This window comes from Enhydra lutris, unplaced genomic scaffold, assembly GCF_002288905.1.
Source record: "Enhydra lutris kenyoni isolate GAN:26980312 unplaced genomic scaffold, ASM228890v2 scaffoldscaffold8, whole genome shotgun sequence".
Classification (NCBI taxonomy): domain Eukaryota; kingdom Metazoa; phylum Chordata; class Mammalia; order Carnivora; family Mustelidae; genus Enhydra; species Enhydra lutris.
In genome coordinates this window covers 18,609,049-18,632,250 of record NW_019154092.1, presented here as the reverse complement: position 1 = coordinate 18,632,250, position 23,202 = coordinate 18,609,049, and the positions used below count along the sequence as shown (strand labels likewise).

General features: G+C 51.6%; 1 protein-coding gene across 1 annotated transcript in view; it reads right to left on the bottom strand.

Moving 5' to 3' along the window:
* The window catches only part of LOC111142702 (Cdk5 and Abl enzyme substrate 1), a 116,556-nt gene that overhangs the window by 5,747 nt on the left and 87,607 nt on the right, over positions 1 to 23,202 (bottom strand). Inside the window, exons 7-10 of the mRNA XM_022495991.1 lie at positions 16,654 to 16,750; positions 15,145 to 15,301; positions 14,024 to 14,127; positions 336 to 442 (exon numbers count right to left, since the gene is read on the bottom strand). Of these exons, the coding sequence (XP_022351699.1) occupies positions 336 to 442; positions 14,024 to 14,127; positions 15,145 to 15,301; positions 16,654 to 16,750 (465 nt within the window). The remainder of the gene's footprint in view (positions 1 to 335; positions 443 to 14,023; positions 14,128 to 15,144; positions 15,302 to 16,653; positions 16,751 to 23,202) is intronic.

Genomic DNA, 23,202 nt, shown 5'->3' with positions numbered 1-23,202 from the left:
AGGGAACTGAATGTTTCCTATTCCGAGTTCTCTGTAACATAACCCTGACTGGACAGCTGAGCCTCGGACAGTAGGAAATAATGGTTCTTTCACATAAGGAAACTATCCTCACACCCATGTCAACTCGAGTTGAGAGCTCCTCCTTCTGCCCTGCTTCCCTCAGCTCTCGCTCACGGAGGCAGGAGCCAGCCAGAGGAGGGTGAGCCTTTCCTCGCCGCACACACCTGTTTTAATTCCCTGAACTACACAAGGAACCTGCATACAAAAAGTGAGCTGAATGCATGGCAGGAGAGGGTCTGAGTGGAGAGCTCAAGTGGATGTTGAGCCTCACGTACCTCCTTATTTTGCTGAGTGTCAACTTAATGTGAGGAAACTTCTCCTTGAAGGTCTCATTCATGTCCTTCTTGAGATCTGAGGGCTTCACATAGTCGATCACTGTGGTCTGTAACAGATCGGGCAATTTGGGTCACTCTTTCAAAAAATTTTTTGAAGAGTTTATTTATTTGAAAGAGAGAAAGAGCACGAGTGGCGGTGGGGAGAAGGAGTAGACCCCCCACTGAGCAGGGAGCCCGACACGGGACTCAATCCCAGGACCCTGGGATCATGACCTGGGAGATGCTTAACCAACTGAGCCACTCAGGTCACGGGTTACAATTATGTGCACATTATGGCCATTTTACAACTTCTGACAGCACCACGCAGTGAGGAAGCCCGGAGGAGAGGCACAGCAAGAGCCCCGCTGAGCCTGAGCACCTGAAGGGGACACGTTTCTGGAACACAAATCCGTGCTATAGCAGGACCAGGCAACATGGGGAAGCAGCAGCCTCCAGACAGTCAGCAATCAGGGTCTGGCAGGGAGGGAGCCCCTCTCTCAGTTCCTGTGCCTCAGCCTGGTATTCACACAGCACAGCGTTTAGGGCACGGTGTGGGCACCCACACACGAGGCTTCAAGCCACACTTGACCATCACTAGTTGTCCAACCGTGGGGTGTTATCCAATGACCCCAAACATCAGGTTCTACATCTATAAGATGAAAGCAGCTAACAGTGCCTACTTCACATGGCTATCTGGAGAACTATGAGACATGTCAAGGGCTCTGTGCAGCACTTGGCATACAGCAAGCACTCGATAAATGTCAGCGATTTTCTTTTTCATTGTGGGAAAGTATGTATCCCACAAGCATACATCACACAAAACTTAGCATTTTAACCATTTTAAAAGATGCGGTTCAGTGGCATTCAGTACATTCATGTTGGTGCGTGGCCATCACCACCACCCATCACCACAACTTTCATCATCTTGCAAAACTGAAACTCTGTCCCCCTTCATTAAGTCCTTATTCCCCCCCACCCCAGCTCTTGCCAGCAACTACTATTCTGCTTTCTGTCTCTGAACCTGACTCCTCTCGGTCCCTCATATGAGTGGGATCACACAGTGATGGTGTTGGTCCTTTTGTGCCTGGCTTGTTTCACTCAGCATCACGTTCTCCGGGGTCAAACAGTGCAGCAGGGGTCAGAATTCCCTTCCTTTTTAAGGCTGGATAACCTTCTGTTGCATGTACATGATGTCAGCTACCAGTAACAGTCCTTTAAACCCTGGGTTTCTTCCTCTTCCCCTCCTCTTCTTTTCTAAGTAGGCTCTCTGCCCAACATGGGGCTTGAACTCACAACCCCGAGATCAAGAGCTGCATGCTCTATGGACTGAGCCAGTCCCCTCCCCTTCCCCTTTCTAATCCTAGCCATCCTTAAAAAGAGTGGTTCCTTCGAGCCCCTTCTGAGGCCCTGGGTCTTCCTGGCTAGTCTGCGCTGCACAGTATTAACTCTGAAGGAAACAGGGTCTCCTGCCAGGCCTCACTAGGTTATAGCCTCTCTCCTCCTCCTTGGAATTCTGCTTTTGAGGGGCAGCAACAATGCCTGACGCCTCCCTGGCTGGCTGGAGGCGATAACCTTCACCAGGCAGAGCCCGAGAAAGGAACAAGTGCAGATTCTGCTGAGAAGGCCCGATCCTGGGGTTGGCTTCTGTGGCCTGGCGCCTTCCAGGGGATGCGTCACCACTTTCCTCCATGGCTCTAACAGCAGCGGGCGGCTATCCGTAAACACCTCCACTCAGAAGATGCCTTTAGTACAGGCACGTGGAGGGCTCTGGTGTGTGTTAATAACCCAGAGGAGCCGAAGAGCCAACATGTCCCCACTCACACTGATCCGAACAGCACCTTCAGAACAGCAGCTTTGGTGAGTAAAAGCGAAACCACAGCAAGACGAACTCAAAACGGTTCCGCCAAACTCGTTCAGAACTTTCTCAGATTCTGGGTGGAAGCAGACTTGGTGCAATGCCAAGAGCTCTTCCTTGGCGCCATGTCTCTCTGGCCCGGTCAAGAAGGCTCCCCCTCAGCTGGCCCCGGACATGCCCGTTCCGGGAGCTGCCCTGTGCCCCTGCGATGTGCGGGCAAGGAGCAAGGGAGTGGCCCCGTGGCCCCAATGTGCAAACACACGCATGCACACACTTGTGTGTGGCGAGGTTTTGCTGGATGCCCAGAGAAGGGGAGTACGGGACATCATGGAGGCCGCTTAGTGTCTCGCAGAGCGGGCGCTTCCCCTGTGGCAGCCCTCCAAGACGCGTTTATCATCCCGAACAGATGGGGTGGAACAGGATGTACGAGTTTTCATTTAGGAAACAGGCAGCAGAATGGGGAACTACATCTAACACGGTTACCTCAAGCTGGGCCCTCTGGCCGATCAGCCAATTCTTCTGTTTCCGAAATACCCAGCCCTCCCTCCCTCTTCTACCCCACACAAGGCATCCCAAACTCTCGTGGACAGCCTCTTCTGCTGGTCCTCGGTGGACGAAAGTCTTAAGCAAAGACTCACCAGCCCTTGCTGAGGACTGAAGCCCCGGGAGCTCCAAGCAAGGATCCCCCGGAGTGGGAAGGGGAGATCTGGAGCTTTGCCTATGGCAGCCACAGCAGCTCTGCTCTATCTTCTATGGAGCTACACACACCACGGCTTTCCCGCGGCCAGAGAAGCAGCCTGCAGCCATAAGCCCCATCTCCCAGATGGGGAGGCAGAGGCTCGGAATGGGGAAGGGGCAGGGCCAGCACCGGGAGCCGGGGCTCTCAGCTCACCGCTTGCACTGCCTTCCTGCCATCTCCATCCTTCATCGGGCTGAAATGAGCAGGGGAGACAGCTCAAGACCGCCGGCAGGAAGGAAGGGCCGGCTGGTGGAGGGCAGCTCTGCTTCCAGCAAGGCGGCAGCCCTGAGGAAGACGTTCAGCCTCCTGCGGCCTCGCCTCCCTCGTCCCTGAAAAAGGATGGACCCCTGGCGAGAACACCTGGTATGGCTGCTTCACAGGTTTCTCCCGGAGCTAACAGAGAGAACACTGTGTACCCAAAGGCCACTGGCGAATCAAGAGCAAGGAGGCAGGAGATGGCAGAGACGAGGCTGCCCCAGGTACCCTGAGTCAGGGCGTGTGGGCGGCGCCCTGGGAGTCATCTGCATGGTGATGCTGCCCAGGGGACCTGCACACCCAGCAGTCTCCTTGCGGGGCTGGCACCCAGCCACGGTTTGGCCTGGAGCCACTCCTGTGGGGTCACCTTCCCCCAGCCTCCAGCGACCTGGTCCCTCTTCCAGTGATTGGCCTTCACTGCACACAACAGTCCGGACAGGGGACTGTCCGGGGAGGATTCCAGATCCGTTCCAGTTCTCTGCGACCTGCACACCGGTGCAAGAAGGCACCACGGAAACAGAAGCCGGGCTTCTGGTCTTCCTGCCGCCAAGAAAAGTCACGGCAGGAGTCCTGAAGTCCTGGTGCCTGTTCTGCTGGGGGCGGCCACAGCAGGCAGCACGGATCTGAAGCTGCCTGAAGGCGGCGGTGGCACTGCCATGTCTGAAACTGGCAGCTGGTGCCCGATCCCAACCATCTTCCGGGCCCTGATCAAGGACGAGGTCAGGCGGTGGCTCCCCTGGTGGCCTGGCTCTGCAGGGTGGTCCTGGGGTCATTCCTGAAATCCCAACTTAGGCAGTCGTGCGCACCTCCCCAGTGACTCTGCAAGCTGTTCAATATTCGGTGATAAATCCCTTATAAACTAGCTTGCATGGATGCCGGTCTTTGTACCCGAACCATCACTGACGCACACACTACCTCCACTGATGGCCTTGACCGATACCCTAAGTGAATCTCACCTGGGAAGACATGGGATAAGGGCAGAGCCCATGGGGGATCCTTTGGGGGATAAGGCCCCAATGTCATCAGTTCCCCAGGGCACGGAGACTTATCCCGTGGGCCCTCACACACCACTTCCTGACCAAACTGAATTTCAGAAGGACCCCATGAACACCGATGACCCAGCTCAGTCTGTAGCCCTGGGCCCAGGAGAGACTGTTTTCACAAGCAACCCTGCCTTAGCCTGCCCTAGCTCTTGGGGTACAGATGCAGAGCCTACTATTCCCGAGAGTAGGAGTGGACACGTGCCAGTCCTGGACAGGGGAACAGAGGGCGGGCCGGTGAGCTGACACGGAGTCCTGGGCCCACCGCCTGGCTTCCAGCGTGCGCGGCACAGGGCAGCTGCAGGGAGAGCCAAGCCCTTGACTTCATCTTCTGGGTGACAGGTTCCTCTGGATCCTGGCTCTGCTGTCCAGAGGTACAGAAGCAGCACTCTGTCATTCTTCCCGTGTGGGGTTTCCGGCCTTACAGTCACATCCTTGCCACTGCTCCTGGCGTGGAGGAGGAAGCCTGTCGGCAGCCTCACCCTCCACTTATTTGGCTGGCGCTGGGCTACTCTGGGTCATTTCTAAAGTAGATATGGTGCATTTGGGGGTGGAGGATCTCTGCAAACCTCCGTCTCTGTCAAGGCCCCCCATTTCCTGACCCCCATGTGGCTGGCAGCCATCAGGACATGTGGCGGGGGAAGGGCTCCACTGGACATGGGAGAGCTGGGCCCAGCAGTTCCAGGGTGGCTGCTCTGGGAAGTCCAAAGGCATCCAGGGAAGGAGAAGAGAATATAGACTACTGGACGACCGTGGCTGCCGCACCTGAGGCAGGGGCCCAATGAGGCCATCATTTCAGCCCATTTGCTGACATATGGCAGCAGAGCAGGCTGGCCTCTGGGGCAACGAAAGGCCTCCATGACTTAAGACCGGAAGAGGACAGTGGTAAACTGTGGACGTCAGTCTGAGCACCTCAGGAAGGCAGAGAATGCAAAAGTGGCTGCGTTCAGTTTCCTGTGGCTGCCGTCACCCAGCACCACAGGCTGCGCGGCTCAAACAGCAATTTATGGTCTCTCAGTTCTGGAGGCTACAGGTCTGAGATCAAGGTGTCAGGTGGGCTCTGTTCCCTCTCAAAACGTGGCTAGAATCCTTCCTTGCTTCTCCCAGCTTCTGGCAGTGCCAGGCAGCCCCTGGCTTGCAGAGGCATCACTGCAGTCTCTGCCAGTCATCACCCGGGCTCTCCCCACGCGTCTGTCCACGTGGCCGTCCTCTCTCTGGCTCTGTTTATGACATCAAGTCATACTGGGTTAGACCCACCTTACTCCAGTAAAACCTCGGCTTAACTGGTTTATAACGGCAACACCCTACTTCTAAATAAGGGTCCAGTCTGGAGTACTAGGGGTTAGGACCTCAACCTGTATTTTGGGGTGACACCTTTCACCTCAGTGCAGTGGTGTTTGCTCCTAATGGTGCAGCTACACAGCCTTGCCGTGCTCTGATCCCAGCTGCTCTTCCCAGGCTGGACACAGCTGCCCCCACGGGCCCTGGCTTCTACCCAGCCAGCAGGCACTGTTGGCCTTGGCCTCAGTGTGTGGGAGCCCTTCCAGTTTCTCCTTTCTCTACCTCCTCTACTTGCTGGGACGGCTCTGTCTTCAGTCTTGCTATCGTCTCTGCTTCTTGGAGCTGTGGCTCTGTGGGGGAAGATCACAAACCATGGAGCCAGAGGCCTCGGGTCAGGCCCCAGCCCCGCCGCTCCGTAGCTGGGTGGCCCAGTGAAACTGCTCCGTGTTCTGTGCTGCAGGTCCTTCCTCTGGCTTCTCTGCCATCTGCTTCACGTCGGTAGCTGCACGGCACCTGGACATCTGTGGGGGCTGTTTCAGTCTGACTTAAACTCAGCTGCTTGGGGCCCACAACCAGGGCAGCTGAGTGGGCAACCCCCAAAACGACCATCTGCTCCCAGCCCCTCGCTCGCCTGCTGCACCTTGAGCCCACTGCTCCTGAATGGCGCTGCTCCGCCCAGACTCTGGGTACTGGCCGAATCACCCCGAGTCCACGGCCACTAGGTCAGGCAGGTTCCAGAAGGGATGACAGTTCTTGCTGTCTTCTGCTCCAGTTCCTGTTGAGAAGCACTCTCTGGAATGTAAGCAGCCACGATTCTCCCACGTGGTCCTGTCTTGAGGGTGCCTTATGACCTCTTGAAAGGCAGGACCTCTAGACCACCCGAAAGGCAGCTACCCTCTTTGCAGGGACAGAGGTGAGCTGAGGTGGCAGTCCCTGAGGCTGAGCTGCATGCACAGAGGTACGATGGGTCCCCAGTTATTCAGTCCTTCTGGCTTCAAAGGATATGAATTAAAAGTGAGGCACTGCTATGTGCTAGCTCCCCTACGAGTCTGACTGTATAAAGACTCCTAATGCCCAGGTTTTGCCAGCACACGTTACTACAAATCAAAACGCTATGAAGCGGTGTGGTTCCTTCCTGGCCTGGGACAGATTCAGTGGCCACTGTTTTCAAAGCCACCTAATTCCAGGCCACGGGATTTGCCAGACGTAGGGCTCCTTATGGTCCAGGGCAGAGGCCGACAGCTGGGCCAGGCCACACGGTAGACAGAGAGTTCCAGCCCCGCAGTGCTTGTCATTCCACTCTCAGTATGAGGTGGCTCGGGTGAACGGTCGTACCACGGCCTGCCCACAAGGAAGCTGTGCACACAGCTACAGAGGAGGCAACAGAGGAAAGTCAGCTGGGAGGAGACCATCCCAAATGCACAAGGTCCGGAGATGCAATTCAGAAAGCAGCCCAACCTGCTGGAGATGGGAGGCAGAGTCAGGAAGGCCTGCTGTGGGGCTGACACCTTAACTACCTACCAAGACGACAGGAAAAGATGGTGAGACCAGACCTTAGTTATCTATCTGGAAGAGTCTACCACATCTATTGCGGACACAAGGAGGTATCTTTTGCTTTTTAAAGAAAACAAAGACTGACTGACAGCAGGAGGGAGGGAAGGGACCTGGGCCTCCCCAGGCTCACAGTAGCAGACACAGTGCTGTGCAGTGGGGGCCTCGGGGGGCTGGATGCAACGGGAGATGGTGGGGGCAGGTGAGGCAGGGAGCAGAGGGAGCAGGGGTGTGGTATTACACATACCCTAATAGTGCCGGAAAACAAAGAGGGTCTCAGAGCTGACAAGTCGCTGGTCTGCTTTCAAGAGAAACAATATAAAAGGTGCTTCCACTTCTGGGCCCCGTAAGTCCCTCCTGCCTTCCTATCCTCCTGCCCTCCACAGCTCCCCAGGCATTCTTGAGAGCAGCTCTGAACAGATGTGCTCTTGCTGTAGACTCAGCTACGGTTCCCCTCTGGGTCATAGGAGCTCCCCGGGGACAGAATGTCCCAAGGGAAGGAGGGCTAACTGGCAGGGCTCCCTGTAGCACCTTCCAGCCCTGACGGCCCCCGCACAGACAGGGCTCTCCCACCTGACCGACTGCCCCACACCCATGGGCGCCCGCTCAGGTCGTTAAGCCGAGCAGCCGCCATTACTCCATCTATCTACCACCAGCAGCTGGGCATTTCGGCTCTTCTCGGCATTTCTCCTTTTCCCTAAGAGGACAGTAAATCACGAGGAAAACCGTGGGAATGAGCAGAGGGCCTTTGCAGCCTGGGGCAGCATCTCCTGCTATTTCTACCCATCAGATTCCAAATCTATGACCCTGGATTTACTCCCTCCCTTGCCCTGAGAGGAGCAGCTCTTTGGTTTCCTTCACTAAAATGAAACCATGTGCAAATCAAGGAGAGAAACTCAGGAAAAACTACTTCTGCTTCAGGCTTACACCACCAACGAGGAGATGCCGGGAGACGCCCAGCAGGGCCATGGTCTCAGGCATTTGTGAGATACAGAAACTTCTAGGGTAGCGTCTTCACTCACGCCAGAAGACACCGGGTGGGTGTGGCCCTGAGGGCACTTACGCACGCGCGCACACACACACCACACACACCACATAGTATTTGGATGCACTTGTAAACACATGCTCCTTAAGTGGTCACCTCAGAGCAGGAGCTGATGAACCAAGCCCGGAGGAGCACGGTAGAGACACAAAATGGTCACTGCAAATCTGAGACAAACATGCAGAAATGAAGCAGATGCTATGGCATCTTGTGTACAATGTAAAGCCAGTATTTCATTTTGTATTATTTTTGTAAGAAAAGATGAAAGAAAACCACCATACTGATGCACACTACAACGTGGATGGACCCTGAAAACATTATCGAAGTAAAAGCCAGACACAAAAGACCACATAGCGTATGATTCCATTTTTATGGTATGTCCAGAACAGGAAAATCTATGGAGACAGAAAGTAGATTAGTGGTTGCCTAGGGCTTAGCAGGTGGAGGGCTGAGGGTACAGGGGCTTCTTCTGGGAATGATGAAAACGTCTGAAATGGATTATGGTGATGGCTGCACAACCCTGTGAATGTTCTAAAAACCACTTTATTATTTTTTACTTTTAGTAGGCTCTATGCCCAGTGTGGGGCTTGAACTCACAACCCCTAGACCAAGAGCATGTTCTACCGACTAAGCCAGCCAGGAGCCCCTATACACTGTACACAAGTGAACTGTATGCTATGTGAAATATATCCAATAGAGCTGTCACATACAACCCAAAAAAGCCCTAGAGCGAAAAAACAAACCCACCACAATGCAACAGGGGATTCAAGAAGGCATTTTAACACTTGCACCGAAAGCTAGTGGGCCTCAGAGATCCCACTGCTCAGCTCCTATGCAGTGCCTGGCAGATCTTCCCTAGAGCTGGGGAAGCTCTAAGGCCCTTCCAGGTCTTAGGGGAGGCCCAGCAATGGTATCACTGTAATAATGACTTACTACTTTTCCTAAACTGAATGAGCTTCAAGCGCCTTGAAACCTGAGGGCCCTGGAAGGAGCCTTACACGGGAGGAGCCCCTGGGGCTCACGCTGCTTTAGCTTCTCTACAAATCCACCCTGCAGACAGGTAAGTACCTAGTCAACAAGATGGCTTTCAGCACAAAAGAAATATGGTGAGGGAAACCAGAGCCCAACCGCCTGCCACACAGAAGGTTGACTTCACCTTCCTTTATTGAGTCTTGAATTTCCCACTGCTCAGCATCTCATACTTTGCTGAAAAAGCTCTAAGACATACTCCCACAATGCTGGGAGGGGGCGTGGGGGACCTGGGGGTAGGAAGGAGGAGTTTTTTCCTAGGAGTAGTTAGATTATAGTATTAAGTAAACACGTGAATAGGCACTTTATCAAGATCAATCCAAGACCTGTCCTCTCGAGATTTACATGCCTACAGCTATGGTCAAGGTTATTAGTCGGTTTTCCTTCTGATGTCAAAAGAGTCTGAGAGGGATTTCTTCCTGAGACAGGAAAAGGATCCAGATATGCGTTCAAATAACATTAACTTTGTTGGCATTATCTCAGTCAGCTCTTTTGCTTACTTTCTCCTCTTAATTGCTCTCCACACCCAGAAAGGGAAGAAAAAACAAAACCACTACTGGCTTCAGCTGCCAGGTTCTAATGATAAGCAACCACTTTCTGGCGAAACTTTAATGACAAGGCAGGCGGCGCACAGAGCAGGAAGCACCCGGCTCCGACTCGAGGCCTCGCGCCCACCCTCACCACACTGAGAAACACCATCATTAAGCTAAGGCCCTGCGAGAACCTGCGTGTAGCCAGGAGGTTCAAAATACTTTCCTACTCTGTGGTCACTGTCTAGAAACTTCAGGGCCAAAACCACAGGGGCAGCTGCGACTTGGGTTTCCAGACCTGCCCCAGGAATTTTTGTTTTTTTACTTCAAAATGTCCCCTTTGCCCTTTCCCAGCAGCCAATAGTGGGAGGGACTTGCACAGATCAAAGTTAAAAACCTGTGTCACTCTGAATGCAAGGGCAGTTCTAAACGGCTCCCACTTAAAAACTTTGTACATGACAGGCTTCTTTCTAGGCCTCAGGGAAATGTTCACCTCTGGAACTCTCCCACTTTTGAAGGCATGGCAACTGTGGCCACGAGTGGCCTTTTTATCTTGTACTTTGAACACACATGAATGAAAATACACACCCAGCCACATCCTGGTGAGTTAACATCACCTACCTAGGATCCAGAAAGCCCACTCCTGGGTACTTACCCAAGAGAGATGAAAATGTCCATGAAACACTTGTGTAAGAATGCCCATGGCAGCCATGTTCAAGGCGCCCCCTCCCAGGAAACCACCCAAATGTCCATCAACAGGAGTGGAGATAAATAAACTGGGGTACATCCAAATAAGAGAAACCTACTCGGCAATTAAAAAAACCCAAGCTACTGATAATGTCCAACACGAGTGAATCTCACCTATTAAATTCCGTGAAGGAAGAAGAACAAAAAAATTTTTTAAAGAAGTGCATAGTATATGATTCCATTTACATCAAGCACTGGAATAGGTGAAACTAGTTTACAGTGACATTAGTCAGAACAGGATGTATGGGAAGGAACTTTCCAAGGGGAAAGAAATGTTCTATCTTGATTAAAGCAGAGGCAACAAAATTCATGAAACTATACACTTCAAATGTGTGTGTCTGATCATACATAAATCACACCCTAACATGAAAAGAGAAAACAAATGACGGCTGGGGGATGTAATGGGGTGAGGGGTTTAGCCTATCACTTTCTAGGTTGCTTGATTCTGCAGAAGCCACACGAACCTCTCAGCCCCCGAAACGCCATGCAAACAGAGCACCCACAGACCCTGGACAACAGCCCCTGGGCCTCAGGCTCGAGGCCTCCACTGGGCTGGCCTCCCCTGAGCTGTGCTGGCAACTAAGGGAGACAGGCATTGGCAGCAGGACCTCAAAGGCCTCCGGGGCCAATATGAAGGGGGGTGGGCAGTGCTGTGCAGTCAGCCTGGCACCTGGCCAGCACCCTTGCCCAGTCTTTCAGCAAAGGCCACACCAGGAAGCCCTGCGGGACGGGACAGAGGAGCTGGCCGCACGGGCTTCACACAGGCCTGACATCTGCCTGTAGGGGGCGCCCTGCCAACGATGAGGGTTCGAAGCCCAGGAGAAAAGCTCTAAGCTGGGTGAGCTTGTCTGGGCTGAGTGCCTCCCACCCACCCACCCATAGACCAAGATGGGCCCCGGAGCCTCAAAGAGGGTTTTCAAGTGACCATGTTACTTGGGTCAAGTAACCGTGTAGCTCTGTCTACCCTGGTAGTTGGTGCCTATTACAAGCACAGCTCCGTGTGCCTGGGGTTCAGTAAGTATGGACAACCTGTCAGGATGATTGTTCTATGGCTTGCCTTCTCCACTTCTGGCTATGCCCATGTGCACACGCGTAGAGGGAAGGACGGGGACTGTCACTGCTAAAAATACCAATTTCCTACTCGCCCTCACTCACCTCTTCACAAGACAACAGGGGCCTTTCCCACCAAGGCCTGGAATGGCTGCTCCTTCTTACTCCTCACACTCCCTTCAATGCCATTTCTTCAGGGAGACCTTCCCTAAGGTTGACCTCCCACCTGCACCTCCATGCCCTGCTGCCATCATCTCCTAGCACTTTCCTTACCCTCCTCATGACCGCGGTGACTCGGCTGTTTGCTCACTGTCTGACTTCTCTATGCACAGTAAGGTTGAGGAAAATGGCGATCGTGGCCAGTTTGTTCTCCACTATATAAGGCCTCAGCCAAATTCTGTATCTTTAAGCAAACCAGCAAAAGCCAAAACCAAAACCCCCACATGTATTCGTGCAAGTTCGATGTACGCGAGACAGCCTTATAATGCAAGCTTGCTTCTAGAGAAGTCTTCTGGGAGCCAGTCTGAGTCTCTCTGTGACACAGGACACACATGGCCATGACAGAGGAGGATGCTGAAAAGTGGATGTCCCACATCTGATCAAAGTACCAATCTCTGTGGCCAGAAGAGATGTACACCTTATGGAACTGACCAGAAAATGTGGTTCACGAGCCATTTCATTCTCTAAAACACGTACTATTACAGGAAGCAGAGGCTGCAGATGCAACCTGGTAAGATGAGAAATGAGCCAGTTGGGACCATAAAACAAGGAGGAAAGGACATATATGCTGACTTGGCAAGTCATCTAGCACACTGCCCAAGGAGGAGAAATCGCTCATGTGCACAGGCACGCACACGTAGTCTGTGGCCCAGAACCTTGAAGTTCACAGTGACATCATTTAAATTAAAATAATAATAATAATAATAATAAGATCTGGCACCAGCCTGTCACCAGGCCTACCGGAGAGGTCGTTTTCGCCAAACATAACGTTACCTCGGGAAGAGATCCCTGCCAAACCCCAGTCAAAAACAGTGCCCTCTCTTATTCTCTGCGTTACTTAGAAATCTGCTAAACCGTTGGCCCAAAGAGTCATTTTCACGTCCTCCCCCTGAGTTCGGCTGTTCTGCCCACGACTGCTGAGAGATGTGAGAGTCACGGGCCGAGTGAGAAGAGCACCAAGCCAGGAGTTCTGGCCTCGGTCCCCCACTTCCTGTCTGTCAACAGTGAGAGCCTCACTCAGACTCCCCAAGCCACAGTTTCCTGCCCATTACTTAGTAAATAAGGCAATGAATAACATAAAGAATACTATTCTTACACAAGTCATGACGTTCCAGTTGTTTCCTCCTTGACATCAGGGCAGTGATTCTGGTCATTTATTAAACACTTATTATGTGCTAGCTTACACGAATAAGGCCTGGTTTTGTAAAAGTAACAACTAATCTTAACAAGTCACAGAGTGGGGGGAAAAAATACATGGCTCTGGTTCTGTTTTTTGTGTTAGGAGGTGGGAAATAAAGATGGGAGAGTGAGAAGCAGGGGCAATTTTAAACTCAGAGCCTTCGGTAATTCATTCTGACTCAGCATGGTGTATTAGAATAGAATATACGCTGGAAGCAACTGGCAAGGACCTGTGTTCTGCCTGGTATTTCTCTGATGGCAGATACTTGCTGAATGTTCAGGGAAGAAAGCGAGACTGGAGGGTAGAAGCCCCGCACTGAGAACTCTCAGGTCGGAGTGAGTGTTCAGGGGCCCTCTGAGTAAAGGGGGTCCCACTCTGGTCTCTGCAGACACAAGAGTCCAGAAGAGCAAAAAGGACCATTTGCTCATTCCCAAGGCCAGGGATGCTGAGAATGGCATGGGCTGGGGAGGAGCAAGGGAGCCGGAGCAGGATGCTCTCAGCTGCGCCGGCCTCCTCTGGGCCCATCAGGGAGGGGGTGGAAGCATTCTGGGTCGGTGCTCTCCTGGTGCCATGTGCAGCAGGCCCGGCCTGGCAGCCTTCCCGCAAGCCCAGCTCTCCCCTCCTCCCACGGCTGCCCGGGATCTGCCTGCCACTGCGTTAGGGCAAGTCTGCCCCAAGAAGGTACACAGGACCCAGCCAGGCCCCATGGGTGTCTGGAGAAATGGCAGACCAAGTGGTGGGAAACGGTGGTCAGCCAAAAGCAGAAACCAAAATTACACAAAGGGAAAAACAGGAAGAGTCCATGAAGCAAAAACGGCAAGGGAAGTTTTTGCATTTAACGCCCACAGTGGCCTACCTTCACTCCCCCAGGAAGAATTCTGTCATCCAGAGCCCAGTTCCCAATGATTGCCTGGAGTGTACGTGGAGGCCTACAGTCACCAGGGAACTCCAGACAGAGCCATGAGCAACCCACACTGGGGAGTTCCCCAGAAGCTCCCCAGGCTGTGCAGTGTTTGAACCAGCCCCCTGATGCCAGAGAGCAGCCACCTGTTAAGGTGAGCACGCTTGAGGGGGCAGCAGGGGTGAGGCTGAGGGGGTCAGCACACAGACCGTCTCTCCACCACTACTCACCATGTACGAAGGAAAGATCAGAACTCGCTTGTGCTTGCCACAAGGCCACTGGGGGTCATCCAAGAGATTTGGGTCATAGTCCATGAAGTCTCCCAGGTCGCTACCTGAGGATCCCACACAAAATAATCAATAGGGGTCCTGGACTCCCTGAAGCAGAAGCAGCGGGGCGAACGCCAAGTCTAAAGTTAGGGCCTCGGGTTGTTGAGACCAGAATCACGCTGCCCACTCTGCCCCTCAGGAGACATCCCTACAGGCCAGTGAAGGGAACCCCCCACTCGAGGGGTCACCAATACTTAACATCCTGACAGGTTCTCCAGTTTAGAAAATTATGTATCACTCCCCAGACCTGGGAGAGCACAAAACCTCATGAGCATGAACGATGCAGCAGGCACTTGGGTTATAAAATGGGGCACCGAGAAGGCGCATTTGCTGAACCTGCAGATCAAACGAGTCACTCGAGTCCTGCCTCGCCAGCCACTCACTTCTGGTGTGAAGGCTTCCAGGCGGGCTACTGTGTCCGCACACAGGTCAGAGCAGATGCCAGTGCTTCCAAACTCCGCACCTGGGCAGGCCCGAGGAACTTCCCCGTCATCTGGAGTTTCTCTGACAGTGGACATAATGCTGCTTCATACAGTTCTCTCCCTTGTTCGCACCTTACAAAGGTTTGCAGAGGCAAAGCTAGAAGCAAGCAAGCCTTCCTTCACGTTCACAGGGCCATGTTAGCTCACCCACTAGGGGAATCACCAAAAAGTTCTCACACCTGATCTAAATCTGAACACTAGGAAAACAGCGGCAAGAACCAGGCTGAGGTGAGGAGCTGAGTGGTGGGGAGAGGTGGGGGAGGGGGCGATCCGGCCATGTCTATGGGTGCAGATGCCCTCGGTTTTTCTCCTTGCGGGAGCTCGGGAGTTGGTAGCTGAAACATCTCCTTGGTCCCCCCTGTGGCCCAGCTGTGAACATGTATGGCCTGAAACTGGGCTTGTCCCAAAGTCATGTGGCCTGTGGGATGGGCTCACGCTCCATCCAGAGGCCCCTGTCCTCCAGTCTGTACAGGGAGACCCCGCCCATACAGTGCACTGAAGCACCTTCTCCACGTGCTGCCCGGCCCCGCCTGAGGTTACCTGTGTCCAGGCTCCCCTGGGTGCTGCTTGCGCGTCCTATGGAGAGACTGCGGTGGCTCAGGTTACGGAATTGGGAGAAGGAGGAGGCGGAGTCTATGGTATTTCTCCGGACTCCAAAGGCATTTGTGGGTAACAGAAACTGCGTGTAGGAAACAGTCTAAAAGGTGAAGACAAAAACAGACAAAATGAATTACTTCCAAGCCGTGAAAGGTGTGCATTCAAATTCTTACATCTGCACTTCTAAAATCCAATGAGATTGGAGATGAAATTTGTTTTGGTATTTATTTGCGCCAAAACCTAACCTCCACTGACTTGAAGCTAGACAGAGTTTTAATTTATCGCACTCTGTGCAAATATTCACGTTCTATGGTAGAAAGAGCAGTGTGTTTGAGAACTATCCCCGAAGCACTAGGATCTTGTGTAATACCCAAGACACATACCACACTGTCTTTTTTTTTTCTTTTTTGAACACCACATGAGCTTTACAACCCACCGAGTACAGAATTCCAGAACACATCAGGCCCCAAGAGTAATGATAAGGGGCTGTAGCCTCATTCCTGTGTAGACACTCCTCACCGCCCCTTTTACTAGATGAGAGAAATGAATTCTTGCCGTAAACAGTTCCCGAGATTACTGCTGATAACGAAGGAATTAATGCCACCACAGAACATCCCTGTATGTTCTGTTGGCAGATGTGATCTCTGATGCTTGTCTCTAGCTCACCTCCCTCATTCCTATGTAGACACTCAATCTTCAGGAATGGACACAGAACAAGTGTTTTTCTTTTCACCTACTTGGAGAAGCCCTGCTCATACACCCCTGCCTGTGAGCTCAGGGCTGATGACACCTGGACACAGTGGTGACCAACTGTTCTGGAAGAGGGGAGGTGGGGAGGTCAATGGCTGCCCCAGCAGCTTCAGCTGGAAGCAAACTATCCTGAGATGGCTTCCCCAAATACTTGCATCATCTCCATAAACGGGCTTCTGAAGGGTTTACAAAGACTGCCTGGATCCAGCACTAAAAGGTCAAGTTCATCTTTGAATCTTCACCCCTCAGACTTCCAGGCAGCAGCTCACTGGATCGCACACAAGGAGGAATGCGATGGCCTTCCCGCTGGGTGCTCACTAAGCCTGAGAGACTCAGCTTCTCAGCATTGTGGGAAGCCTCCTCCCTCCCCCACACTCAAAACAAACTTCCTAGTAGCAGTAAAGCAGCGTGGTGACACCATCAGCTAACGCATGTCCAAGCCACTCGGTTCAGAACATGCACGTTGTGTGGGGGATACTTGTCAGTATCCTGCATTCCATCATAAACGGCACTGGTGGAGAAATACGCATGCTGCTACTTCCTTACTGGCTCGGTGGGTTCCCAAGTGCATGCTAAGGGAGTGGGGACAGGCTGGCCCAGACCTGGTTCGTCCACCACCGTGGACTGTCATGCTGCCTCCGATCCTGACCCACCCTGGTGGTGTCGGCACAGACTCGCTGCCTGGAAGCTAGGAAGCCTTACCTTCCCGTCAGCTCCCAGCTCCACACCTTCAAGTCCAATGATCTCTTTCAAGCTCACGGCACCTGTGGACTGCTTCCCTCCATCCAACTTCAAATCCCTGGGGAGGATAAGCCCAAGAGAAAATGCTTTGGTTTGTACCCCCAAAAAGCCACGATGATGTTTACTACACAAGACACCACAGTCACACTGATGAAAACGAGCACATGGGCTCCGGCCAACAGGGTATCCCTCTGACCCTCCTCGGGGGCTGGTTAACAACATTCTGAGGCAGTCCCACCTTGTCTCATCCACTTTGTTATAAATGAAATCCAAGCAATTGGAAAGCCCGGGGATGAAAGGCAGGCTCAGAAGCCGACGGACCCCTGGCGATCCTCCGAGCAAGGCCCCTCTGCTCGCAGTCCGCTAATAGGAAGCCAGGAGCATTCCCTGGGCATCATGAGCCAGTAGTTCTCTTAGGCTCTGGCTGCTGGTTTTATTTTAAAGCTGGCAGAGACCATCTCCCCTCACCGCCCCTTTTACGAGAAGAGAGAAATGAATTCTTACCCTTAACAGTTCCCGAGATTACTGCTGGTAACAAAGGAATTAATGCCAGCACAGCCACCCCAGCCACCTTGCCAGGGGACCTAGAACATGAGCGTCCTTCTATAAAAGAACAATCTCCAGTACTAACCAGCATTTATACAGCACTTCGCAATTTACAAAGACTTCTACACATCGTCTCTGCCATGCCTTAAGATGACCCCATCAGACAGGTAGTGTTATCATTAACTTATTTTACAGACAAAAAACCCACAGGCTGAGCGGTTTGCCAAGGTCACCAGGAGAGGAGGCTGTAGAGATGGGGTTTGCATCCAGTGCTGTTTCTAGAACATAGCGTTGCAACTGATCCAGGACTGAGCTGGCTGTGGTTATGCTCACGTCTAACTGCTCACATTGTCAAGGACAATCCCCCTCCTTACGGTGGTCCTCCGGCTTGGCTGCTGATTAGAGAATCACGTGGGGAGCTCCGACAAACCAGCGCTGCCTGGACCCCACCCGCAGACATTGTTTCAGCTGGTATGAGGGGCAATCTGGGTGTCCATTTTAAACACTTGCCAGGGGCTTCTAAAATGCAGCCATGTTTGGGAAGGACTGTCTTCCCGTTTCTATCCCTAGGATGTGGTGCTTATGAGTCAAAAGTCATCTCAGGCTGGCAGTGCTCTTGCTGTGTGGCCTGGAGAGAGGCCCCACGTTCAAGGGCGGGCTCCTACAACCCAAGCAAGAACAAACAGAACGTAAAGACAAGACTCTCCAGGCCAAAGATAAGGAATTCAAGGAAAAAGAGAGGGAGCTGGGTGAGTAAGGAAAGAGAGACAAGGAGCCTCCCCTTCTGGGAAGGAGAACAGGGATTCTCTGATTTAGTTGATCTATTGCTGGCTCTATAAGCCTACCTCTAATGCAGCAGTGTGATTAACGACACTTTTAAAAGAAATAGCCAAGGGGCACATCTGACTTGATTTTGGGCTCAGATCATGATCTTGGGTCCCTGGGATCAGCCCTGTGTGGGTTCCATGCTCAGTGGGGAATCTGCTTGTCCCTCTCCTTCTGCCCCTCCCGCCCCCCCACCACGCTTATGCATGTACAGGCTCGCTCTCTCAAAAACAAATAGACTTTTTTAAAGAAAGGAATAACCAAAAATTACATCCAGTAAGTATGGCATTTTTTAAAGTAGTCTCCTTAGAACACCATAATATTGCCATGCTCAAACTCTCTGGAACCCATCCCAGTCCGCAAGCTTTATATTTATACATATTTTTATTCTAAACACTAATACTTGAATTAGGGCTTTCCCCCTTCCCCCTAGCCTACTGACCACAGACTGTACATGACTGTAAATGACTTCAGGTAATTCCAGACATCAAGCTCACCCACTAGGGATGGTACAAAATAGGACAGTAACTCACAGAGCTGTAGACACTGTTAGAAGGTGCAGACCATCCCATCCAGAGCTCCAAGCATATTGTGAACAATGGGAAGACTCTGGGCATGTGCTTGCATTCTCCTGAGGTGGGGGGGGGGCTCTTCTCTGGGGGGACCGTGAGATCCAGGATGACTGAAGTCACGTCACTTTATAAACATACCCTGTGAACAGAGACTTGCATTCCAGGTCCGGATCTCCAATCTGCAGCTGGAAAGACCAGGCAAGCAGGCGGGGAGCAAAGTGGGGCTCAGCAAGGTCACCAGAACCCGGGGATGGCCCATGCCAGAGACCACCCACCCTGCTGCCCTGCCTCACAAAGGGAAATGCCAACACAGCAAGAACCTGAACCAGGCAACGAGGCAAAAGTGGCCTTGGCGGGCAAGGAGAAAGGGGATGGCCGTGGGAGCCCAGGAGGGGAGCGGGTACAAAGAAAGCAGTGCCTTGCATTTCACGAAAGGATCTCCGGCTCGCTTCCAGGACATCCTCCTTGCCGGAAGTGCAACCCAGCGGGCACGGGCCTCAAATTCCCAACTCCCAAACAACTGTCTCCTTGTTTCCATTTTGCCAGACAGAGAATGTTATTTAGGGCTGAATCTAATTTAAAAGCAGGACCTATCTTCACGGGGTAAGAAAACCCAGAGAAGTACAGATATTAAAATATGCCCATTTTAAGGGTGCTCCTAAACAGAGAGCCGGCTGCAGGGAAGGACAGAGGCTCATTCCGTGTTTGTGTCCTACCTACACAATGTCTGACGTGCAGTATTTACTTGAAGAAGCCAGGTAGCCTGGCTCTTTGCTGCCTCACCAGAGCTGGTTTACACAGATGGCAGGGGCGAGGCTATTTTTCTATCATGCCCCATACCATTGGTCTCAATTTGCTCCCAGGCTCCTGCTTCCCTGGGCAGACTTGCCTTAGCCAGGGGCCCCTCTGTGCTGAGGTACACAACCCAGTTCACAGAAGGAAACCGGCCATGCTCAAACCACACTCCCCTTCCCGATGCCTCCCCCGAGGAAAATGCAGCCCTAACATGCATTCAACTTCATGTGTGCACAAACAGCCTAGAGGCCTCTCATGAGACAAATCCCAAAACGCACTTAAACAAACAGGGGTTCTCAGATCCAGTGAGTATTCTAGCACCTCGGGACACCTTGGACCACCCAGAGGACAAAGGGTAACAGGCACAGCGCCACCACACGTAACCACGGGAACCCATCTCTCGAGAATGACTGTGTGGGTCTGCTCCCTGCAGCCATCACTTCCCACAGCCCTTCACTTGTATCATTGTCCTTTCTCAGTAACTAAGGCCAAGCTGAGTCAGAAAACAGGCCCGGAGTGCAGTGGATCCACCCTCAACTGCTCCTAGGAACAACGCAGACTGCTCGTTAGGGACCGGCCCTGTCCAACAGTGCTTCCTGCAGAGACAGACACATCCCCCGTCTGAGCTGTCTGGTGTGCTAGCCAGCAGTTCTATGTGGCAACGGGGTACCTGACGTGTGATCACTTGACTGAGGAACTGAATTGTTTATTTTAGTTCATTTATTATTTATTTATTCGTTTAAAGATTTTTATGTCATCTCTACAGCCAACGTGGGGTTCGAACTCCCAACCCCAAGATCAAGAGTCACATGCTCTACCGAATGAGCCGGCCAGGGACCCCTCATTTCAGTCAATTTAAATTTCAACAGCTAGCTAGTAAGCTAATAACATAGCAAGCAGCTACTGTATCGGACCAAGTAAGCCTTCCACAGCAGCCTGGTCACTGCCTCCGGGTGTTTACTTTCCAGGCCCAGCTCACTGGAAAAGAGACTGTGTCAGGTGTCCCAGAGGAGGTGGGAGACAGGCAGGACCCTGCAGATGGAGCCAGCACAGGACCACCCTCTGTGGGGAGGAAAAGGACAACCGTGGGACTCGTGTTCAAAGGGGAGCCACGCCCCGCACCCCTTCAACATTCTGGAACAGGGCTCCTGACGGTGATAAAATGCACATCCTAGGTGAGGCACAGACCAGCAGGGTCCCCAAATCTGAGGCATGAGAGAGACTCCAGGTCCTTTACACATCCTGGTGGAGAGAGAGAAGGATGCCCAGTGATGATTATGTTTTAATTTCCCTTCAGTCTTGGGGAGATGGGGCACTAATAGTTCATATTAAGTTTTGTTTTAAGATGAGACATTTTCCACACACCACATCTGGTGCCGTGCTATCTGCTCCATTTGAACTTCAAAACCTCATCCACGTGATAATAAATATATCTACTCCAGAAAACCCACAGCTTCATGGCAGTGGCTGAGGGCAGACTTTCCAATTTTTCTGTCTCCCACTCAAGAAGAGTTTGTCCCTAACTTCCGGGCTGCCGTTTTGGTGGCACTGAATTAGGAGCACACTTGTACACACATCTGTTTGCACGTGCATGTCCACCGATCGAGGCATAGATCTCATCTAAGCTAGGTAGTATGTTGGTTTCCTAGCTTTTTATTGTCTCTATATTAAGATTTTTGGCATCTGAAAATGGCATCTTTCATAAAGAGGCTGACAGACTTTTCTAGGTTCCTTAGCTAAGTGCTTGCTGAAATGTTGTATTAACGCGAGCCACACGAAAATGCTGTTGTTTGCCCATTTTGACCAATGTACACAGAGACTACATGCACATTGTGCCACCTGATTTACAGGTAAGGCAGCCGCTCAGGACTGTAGGCGTGACTGTAAAGCAAGCAAGAGACTATGGCCCCGGACACCCCCGGTCTGGGGGGCCAGGAAGAGTTGCCTACAGAAGGGAACTGTGAACGGTCCTGCTGCTTCACCCAGAAAGAATCTTTTAAAAAAACTTCAGTGAAAAAAGATTAAGCAGAAGTCCCCAGGGAGTCATGATAAAATCTTGATGTTTCCTTTCTAACATCATTGTCCTGAATTCTCATTAAAATCGTGTATGAAAACAAAAATATCTGTTTGGCTCAAAAGCTAGCATTAACCCTCCAGGAGCAGGAGAGAAAACTGGAGAACACGGAATTGCAGCTGTAAGTAATTGAAAGCAGAATGAAGTCGGACTTTCCAGTTTCTTTGAAAAGCCTAGATTATTTTCCCCAGATCCATGCAGAGTCCAAATATTAATTTATATTCTGCCTTCTTCTAAAAATGGCATGGAGGCAAGTTCAAATGCCATATGTGGATACTGGCCAAAGCTGTATGCATTACGGTTTACAAGCCGTAGCTCGCACTTACAGACGGACGTGGCTAGGCAGGTCATAGGGAAGGATCTCATTTGGACCAATACACTCACAGAAGCAGTGGTTGGGAACCATGGACAATGCAAGGGTCTGTTTTCTTCTCTTCCACAGGCCCGGGTGACGCTATAGCTCAGACCTACTTAGCTACAAGAGCTCATTTCTCATCTATTCAAGTTTGTTTTGCAGAGGCTGTAAGCAACAGACACACTTTGAAAACCCAGCACAAAGGTTTTCTTACAAAGTCTGGCCGATGGGGATGGGGGTGGCTGGGAGATGGTTTAAGGCGGGACGGTGCAGGGGCTCCCAGAAGATGGGGGAAGCAATGAAAACAGAAGATGAAAATGCATTTGGAGAGACAGCCAAGCAGCAGTTATGCCCTTAAGCAAGGGGCAGAAATAGAGGTTGGTTCTTTGTGGAGCGAAACCCTATTCTTCTTAGAATGGGCCCACGATTCACTGAGTGTAGCTCTCCTTGAAAGCCTGTGACTTGGTGGTTGCAAATCCCCCCGCCGGACCGGTCTTGGTTTCAGCTCTCATGGCAAACAGTAAATGCAGATGATTCTGCAGTTGTGGAATCATCTGGTCAGAGCAGATGGCCAATCTAGATATCCTGGTACCCAAAGGGGATTAACTAGGTCACTGCCACCACACTATGGCCAACTCCTGATTTCATCACGTTTAACAGGCAAAATGATCTTTCATTACCTTTTCTGATACTCATGGAGCCATAATGCATGGAACTGATCAAACTAGATTCCTTATTAGGTAACAAGAAGTTTCAGGATGCCTGGGTGGCTCGGTTAAATGTCTGCCTTCATCTCAGGTCATGATCCTGGGGTTCTGGAATGGAGTCCCGCATGGGGCTCCTTGCTCAGCAGGGTGTCTGCTTCTCCCTCTGCCCCTCCTCCCCTGTTTGCGCATGCACACACGCTCCCTCTCTCTGACAAATAAAGTCTTTAAAAAAGAAAAAAAAAATAAGGTAAGCCCTTTCTCTTAAGGAGTATATGATTAGTGAACCAATGTTACTCCTAATAAAAAAAAGGTATGATTTAAATACTTAACACCTGGAAAGTAGATGGAACTGTGTGAGTAATCCAACTAACTAGTTTCCAGGGCTTTTAGCTTCCAGGATGGCCTGACTGCCACTTGTGATCATTTAATGGTGCTCTAAACTTGAGACCTTGTAACGCCAAACAGAAGCACCACTGGGCACTTGCTCGTTAAGGGACAATAGTTTAAACACTTTGATGCATAAATAATTTAAAAGCCAGTTAAATATTAATATGATTTCTAGATCTTTCAAAAAAAAAAAAAGAAAAAGAAAAAAAGAGATTTACTGCAGAGAGCAAAGCCTGAAAGCTGGATTAG